Genomic DNA, 8,284 nt, shown 5'->3' on the forward strand with positions numbered 1-8,284 from the left:
CTAACCCGATTTTTCCAAAAAAAAGACCATGCTGCTTTTTGTTGTCGTTTAGCTATTATATTGCTACTATTTTGTTGCTATATGTATACTACTATATATAAAAGCAAGTCCTCTAAAGCCTTCCTTCCATGACAATAATACGGGTGTCAATCGAGTAAAGACTCAGTTGACCTTTATTCGAATTTATAATCATATCAAATACATATTTGTATCTTCCATTCATCATATCTCGAGTAACATAGATTTAATTTTTTTTCCATCCATTTTACAATATGAGTATAATCCTGTTTAGATCGAGAATGGAGTAACATAAACTTGATGGATAAGTGATGCATCACATGATGGAACATGCTTGGCTTTGGCATGGATCTTGAACCATAATTTGTGGAGGCATGGGATATGGGGGATAGCATACATAATAAGGCGGGGTATATTTTTCATCATCTTTTTTCTCTTCTTTCTTCTCTTCTTTTATTTCTTCTATGGTCAATATGGTAGCATGGTGAAGCTTCTTTCTTAAACAACGAGTCAACTTAACTGAATCCACTTCGTCTCCAGTTACCATTAGTTCATCTTTTTCTTTCCCTTGTATTGGCATGTGAGTCACACCTGTTCATCCTAAAAACCAAAATTCCATGTTTGTTGGGGTTGAAGTACAAAATTGTACACTAAAATGGCATAATTTGAATTAGTAAATTTATAAAGGGACTTAAAACAAAATTCCACCATTTTATTCAAAGGGCAAAGGCCTCTACCTGCCCTTTGAATTGGCCCCAGAGTATAAGTTGGGTCAAGTTTTAATGGTAAATTTACCTTTCAAAAACAGTCAATCGTTTTTTTATTGAAAATGTTGATTATATCATTAATTTTTTTAACGATGTTAGCATGACAAATTGCATGACTATCTACATGTACTTCGTGCTGCCATGACACTATCTGTCTTATATGCCACTTTAATAAATTATTTAAAAATTATAAAAAAATTCAAAATATAAAAATATTATAAAAATTCACAAAAATTCATAAAAGAAAAAGCTTGAGATATACGTGAATTGCCATGTGAGTTTCCATGTTTAAAGAATTAATGTTTTAGTTAGTATTTAAGTTTTTTTTTTTAAAAAACAACAATTTGATTCTTTTTGAAACTGTTGATGGTCAAATTTGACTTATTTTAAAATGTTGAGGACTAAATTTAACTAAAAAAAACAGAATAAGGGTCAAATTGACTAAAGATGTAAACACTAAGGGCTTAATTTTACATTATACCAATTCTAAATGATCTTGAACATCAAAATGTCCCAATTGAATCTTCAAATTATAATATCGTTCCAATCAAGTCCTTCTATCTACTTATTCATCAACTTTGGCGTTAAGTGTTAGATTGCAGCTAACACGCTTCCTTTTTTCAAAAAACACATGCAGTAATAAGCAGTTTTAACCACATAATTTGATCAAAGATGATATTTAACGCCAAAGTTACCTACTAGATCGACGGAAAGACCTGATTGGAACGATAATGTGTTGAAGTTTAGGGACTAATTTAAAATTTAACATATAGTTTGGGGACTTTGGGGGGAATTAACCCATATATATGTATAAGCATAAAATGAAGTCAGAATTTAGACGCCATTGCCAACCTTGTGCAGCAGCAGCAATCCTCAAAGCCTGTGTTCGACATTTCTCACAGTTCATTTGCACCTTCAGAACCATCTTTTGCTGCATTATTAATTACATATAAAACATATATATATATCAGTTCCAACAATCTTATATTATATATGTATATGTCTATATAACTTGTAACAATATTATATGTACATATATATGTTCCCTTATAGATATAGTATTGAGTTATAGGAGAAAAATAAAAAAAAAGCTTACCTTCATATCTGATTATAAGTATCTAAGAAGCAGCTTTCCAATGAAGAAATTCTATGAAATATGTATGACTTAGAATGAATAAAAAAAGAGACTAAAGCTGCTTATTTATAAGACAAAGTGGTGAGAAACTACGCTTAAAAACCGAACCGGAAAAGACTAGTTGGGACTTCTGGTTCTCATTCAGTTATGTAATAGAAAAATCATAAGTTACACATTTGGCATTTACATTTGAGTCAATATAGCGTGAGGAATAGGTTTTTTCTTTAATGTTTTGGCTTGACATAGAACAAGTCTTCTTCTTGTTTCACATCAATTTACAGATGGAAAAATGTAAAAAAAAAAAAACTTGTTTGACTGTAACACCCCCTACCCGTATCCGTCGCCGGAATAGAGTACGAGGCATTATCGAGAAGCATGAAACACTTACAGATAATTTAAATACATTTTCATAACAATTTGTTTCGATTTCATACTTAAGCTTTATTCACCAAAGTATTTAAGCTTTATTCACCAAAGTATTTGAAATATCATCTTTATGCAAATAGCACACATGAGGTACATAATTCCATAATTATGAATGAACACATTTATCAAACATATTCCATGTTTTATATATATATATCATAGTTTCATATTTCTATGTATCAATTACCATCATTTCCTCGTATTTCAGACAAATACATGTAACAGTTCATAAATATGAAATTCATTAACTCTTCCTACCAATCTCGATTTAAATTGCCAAATCACTTATTAAGCCCAATTTCAATGTTCACTAAAATCTATCATATAAATTTGGATGTACGTATTCATCAATAAATTTCATTCTCATATTTCCACATACATTTAATTTCCACATTTATGAATTCAAATAGCATATACAAGACATACCAATGTATTTCAAGTACGTTTTCATGATTTTTCATTTCGAACTCAGATTATTTCATACTAGAAGTTTTCTCATTAACTCATTTGGAATACCAATTCATACGGGTAATACACTCAAGGCGTAGAAATATATAATCACAAATGAACTCATTCATCAACCAAGTTTTATGCTCATGTCTCATCAACTCGTATTTCCTTATGTCACATAATTCCATGTAATACTTACCAAACTTCTTCAAATTAGTGAACATCTTACGGAATTGAGTACTTCGTTTTCTCGATGCCATAGTTCAACTATGGTCTTACACATCTTCAGATAATGATGCCATAGCCCAGCTATGGTCTTACACATATTCATATATCGATGCCATAGCCCAGATATGGTCTTATACGTAAATCACTTGTCACTTGTAGCCGAAGCTACCACTATTCACTGATCAGGTAGCCAGAGCTACCACTTTTCACTGATCAGGTAGCCGGAGCTACCACTTTTCACTGATCAGGTAGCAGAAGCTACCACTTTTCACTGATCAGGTAGCCGAAGCTACCACTTTTCACTTGTTATTTGTCATTGATCAGATAAGTGTAGCCGAAGCTATCACTTATCACTTTCACTTGTCCTTGATCAGGTAAGTGTAGCCGAAGCTATTACTTATCACTTTCATTTGTCCTTGATCAGATAAGTGTAGCCGAAGCTATCACTTATCACTTGTTGCCATGGTCCAACCATGGTCTTTTCCTTCAATTCATCTTGTCACTGAACTGAAATGCTCAATTTGATTATTTATTCAATTTTCATGCTTTTACATTATTCACGATTTTATCATCAATACATATGAAATAACACATCATGAAATTCATAAAATTAACAAATGATCACTAAAATTTAGCCATATAAACTCAGAAGTTCGATTTTTGTATTATAACGATAATCATAATTTCATAATAAATATTCCAAATAAGTCATTATATTATTTCTAATTCAACACTTATCGATTATAATCGGGCATGTGATCAATTTATACACGAGTCATTCATATATTATGTATATTTTTCCTCCTCCTCCTCTCCATCCACATCCTCCTCCTCCTCCTCTCCATCCACATCCTTAGTATAAATAACACACTTGTGAGTAACCTTATCCATAATTTTCACTAATTACTTATGTGAATATTCAAGCTATCCACCAGTGTCATAGTCACTAAATTATTTATATCTGAAGCTACGGAACTCCAAATTGAGGTACGATAATTTTCCAAAAAACTAGACTCACATATCTTCTTACCATAAAAATTTCATAATTTTTGGTTGGGCCAATTAATACAGTTTATTCATTGAAGTCCCCCCTGTTCTGCTGTCTGACAGTTCCGACCCTTCTTCACTAAAAATTATTTAGCTCCTTTTAGAGGATTCGAATGATGTTTCCGTTTGTTTCTCTTGAAAATAGACTCATTTAGGATTCTAAAAATATAAATTTAAGCCCATAATTATTTTTATCCAATTCTTTATGATTTTACAAAGTCAGAACAGGGGAACCCGAAATTATTCTGACCTTGTCTCACAAAATTCATCATATCTCATGATTTACAATTCCATTGCTTACATAATTTCTTCTATAAGAAACTAGACTCAATAAGATTTAATTTCATATTTTATTCATCCTATAATTCCATTTCTACAATTTTTGGTGATTTTTCAAAGTTAGACTACTGCTGCTGTCCAAAACAGTTTTAGTGCAAAATGTTGATTTCCATTTTGCCCCAAATTTCACAATTCATACAATTCAGTCCTTGCTCAATTAACTCCTCAATTAAGATAATTTTCTCAATTAATACTTTTCCTAGACATTACAAGTTATTTCATAACTATTGAAATTCATAATTTCCACATAAAACTCTAACTTCAAACTCTTTTACAATTAGGTCCCAAACAATCAATTTCTATTCAATTCTTTCAAAAAAATCAGCATATAAACAATTTGAAGCTCTAATTCCATGCCAAATCATCATATACTTCCAGCACATATTCATAGCAACTTTCAATTTCTTTCATAGAATCAAAAACTAATGAATTCAACAAGTGGACCTAGTTGTAAAAGTCATAAAAACACAAATATTTCAAGAAATAATCAATAATTGAACTTACTTGAAATAAAAATATGAAAAACCAGCTTAAGGGAACTCTTCCATGGCGTTTTTGCTGATGAGAATGCAGAAAAATAAAGAGAAATCTAGATAATTCCACTTTAGTCCTAGCTTTATTAAGTAAATTTTGTAATTTTCCAATTTTGCCCTTAATTCTCCTTATTTTCTTGCTGATTTCATGCTCTTGCCGTCCAGCCCAAATAGACCTTGGGTCTATTTTCCTTTTAAATCCTCTTTCTTTTATCATTTAAGCTATTTAATCATTTCCCACAATTTTGTATTTGATACAATTTAGTCCTTTTTGTTCAATTAACTATCAGAACTTTAAAATTTCTTGACGAAACTTTAATACTAACTTATTAACACTCCATAAATATTTATAAAAATATTTATGGCTCGATTTAAAATTCCCGAGGTCTCGATACCTCATTTTCGATTCTAATTATTTTAGTATTTATTTTTAGTACACTATTCACTATTTCAAAATTTTTCCTAACTTCACATTTAACTTATACTCACTAAATTAATAATATTTCCTACTCATTTTTCGGATTTAGTGATCTCGAATTACTGTTCCGACACCACTAAAAATTAGGCTGTTACATTGACAATTCAAGCAACCTATAGTCTTTGTCGGAAACAATTCCTTCTTTTGTTTTTTAGGGTTAATTGCTAATTGGTGATTGTTTTTCGAGTGGTAAGACATGTTATTTACTTGGGATGTTGTGTTTTGATTATAGTGTTGTGTGGTTCAGGGTGTTTTTTGAGGTTCTAATATCTTTTGTCTTTGATTTTGTTAATGTTGTAACCTCTTTTCGAGGTTCTAATATCTTTTGTTTTTTTAAGTTTCATTTTTAGGTGTAGTATCGGTTCGAGTCACACTAGTTATGTTGCTGTTAGAACTTTATTCTCCTCTCGTATATTAATAAAAAAAAAAGAAAACTTAGAATGTTGTAAATTAAAAGTTTCTAACTATTCATTTTACGTAAAAAATATATTCAACAGTTAAATACACATTAATATATAGAATGTATTAGATTAATACGATAAAGATATCGGATCGGTTTAAAATTTTACACACAAGTAGAATTATATTAAGAAATTCAAATATTGGGTCATTAAAAAAATTTATTCTTTTTTTGAAAAGTGGAGAGGATGTTACTTTTTTATCTGCATTTATGATTTAACAAACATTAATGTTTTTTAAAAGAAAATGTCAATCTCTAATTAATGGGAAGATTAAGACAATTAAAAGGAAAAGAAAATATAAGAACATGTGGGGCATCTTGGAAAGTTTGGTCATTATTATTGAGACGGGGTTCGACAGAATAACTATCTTTTCAGATAGTCTAGAGGCAGTATAAACTGTACAAGAGAATTCTACTAAGGTGTCGAATTTTGCTTCAGTAAGGAGAATTAATTCACAATTGGCTAATTTGTCACAATGATCGATTCAACATGTTTCTAGAGTTTATAATAAAGAGGCTGATAGTTTAGCTAGGATGCCTGTTAGTAACAATGGTAATACTCAATTTTTTGTAATACCCCTATGGGGGGTTTGGTTGTATCTCTGAATAGTTTTTTTTTGTAATGATGTTTCATTCACCAATATATATATATATATATATATATAAATAAACATGTGTAAGTGGAATTTTAAATAAATGGTACAAATTAGTGGCAAAAAAATATTTAGTCTTTTTTTAGTTAAATTTGGTACTTGAATTAGACTGTTTTTCCTAATTTGGTACTTATCTTTTTTTTTTGTGTGCGTGTCTAATTTAGTACCTTAACCTGTCAAACATTATACAAAATACTCTAATATACTAACAATGTTATTTTTTTATGAGGTAGCAAAAAAATTCAATGTATGATTGACATGTAGCAGATGACATGGAATTTCGTTTTCAATATTAATTTGTCAAGTGTAGCTCAATGCATGGTTTTTTTAAACATGAATTTCCCCTAAATTGATGATATTTTTGCAACATAACACGAATTTTTTAACATTGTTAGTGTTCTAGTATAATTTGTATATCATTTAGCAAGTTTGAGTACCAAAATAAACCTACAAAAAGCTTTGGTACTAAATTAGAAAAAAAAATATCAAGTTTAGATATCAAATATTATATTACGCCAAAAGAAAAATAAAAAAAGGAAAAATTATATTTCCAAAACGATGAAAATGAACAAAAATTAATGAAAAACTTCTATTAAAACACAATTTTTTTTGTTAAAAAATAAAATATATATTGTCAATAAAAACTCAATTTTTTTCCTTATTTTTTTATTCTCAATTTTTTGTTTTGATCGATTCCCCTTTTTCTATTTGATATATATATGATTGAACCATCAAATTAATCGATTTAATCAATCAATTAAATCAACTTCTACAATCAAGTTACTAATTATGATATTCATATATTTTTTGAACAATTTCATAGGTTCTGTTCATATTTATTTTTTTTTCCACATAATGCCTAGAACTACCCATGGCTAGTGGTGAGTGTTCGATTGAATCGAGTGAAATTTTTTTGAGTTGACGAGTCTTATTTTATCATTCTAACTTGAATTGAAATTTGTTCGAATCTAGTCAAGTTCAGGTCGAGTCGAATCGAGTAAAATTGTTCGAGTTAAATTAAAAAATTAAACATGTCAAATTAAAATCTTATTATAGTATAACTAATTCCACATTAGAGCACATAAATCTGAAACCACATATATTGAAAACTTTTTCAAAGCAAAAAAAAAATACATTGGTATGAAAAACTTAAATTATTAATTAACTTATTTAGTTCCCAAAATTATTGTTCTAGAAAATTTTTAATTTTTTAACTTTCTTTATATAGATTTTTAAAATTTTTTTTGAAATTTTTATAATTTTTTAAAAAATATAAAATTTTAAATTTTTATAAATATTTTAAATTTTAAAAATTATTTTGAATTATTTTATAATTTTTATTGAGAGAGACCAATTTGCTCATTTTCAAACTTGACAGAGACCAAAAGGGTATTTACACCAATCTATTATTTGAATTATTTGAAATTCGAATAACTCAATTCGAATGGAATCAAGTTTTGCTCACCCCTATTCATAGCCCCACCTTAACCCATAAATAGGAGGATGATGTACTTCAGCACTCTCGAACACACCTCCTCCTACGTTGACAATAATGCTCATGCCAATTGAGTTAAGACTTAATCGATGTTTAGAGATATTTTTTTTAAATGAATGATGAATGTCAATACACATATTGTACATTTCTATATGTAATAATATCAAAGAAATATTAATTCTAAAATGTTTTTGGGTTGATTGTATCAGTCCATGATTACACATAATTCCTAAATTCCACTCTAAATTATCAACC

The 8,284-nt window shown here is 29.1% G+C and overlaps 1 protein-coding gene across 1 annotated transcript; it reads right to left on the bottom strand.

The window, feature by feature from the left end:
• Positions 1–218: 218 nt before the first annotated feature.
• On the bottom strand, positions 219–1,722 carry LOC107931104 (heavy metal-associated isoprenylated plant protein 47). Its single transcript, XM_041110997.1, has 2 exons — positions 1,638–1,722; positions 219–615 (listed from the first exon to the last, which is right to left on the bottom strand). Exons 1-2 carry the CDS (start codon positions 1,720–1,722, stop codon positions 335–337), a joined length of 366 nt encoding a protein of 121 aa, XP_040966931.1. The 3' UTR covers positions 219–334.
• Between the last annotated feature and the right edge of the window lie 6,562 nt (positions 1,723–8,284).

This window comes from Gossypium hirsutum, chromosome A04 (genome assembly GCF_007990345.1).
Source record: "Gossypium hirsutum isolate 1008001.06 chromosome A04, Gossypium_hirsutum_v2.1, whole genome shotgun sequence".
Taxonomy (NCBI): Eukaryota; Viridiplantae; Streptophyta; class Magnoliopsida; order Malvales; family Malvaceae; genus Gossypium; species Gossypium hirsutum.

Bases quoted from the DNA above. Each gene is read 5' to 3' on its own strand.
- LOC107931104 (XM_041110997.1), bottom strand. From the start codon at position 1,722: ATGCAGCAAAAGATGGTTCTGAAGGTGCAAATGAACTGTGAGAAATGT. The intron at 616-1,637 runs GTTGGCAATGGC...GGTTTTTAGGAT, and splicing joins GATTGCTGCTGCTGCACAAG to GAACAGGTGTGACTCACATG.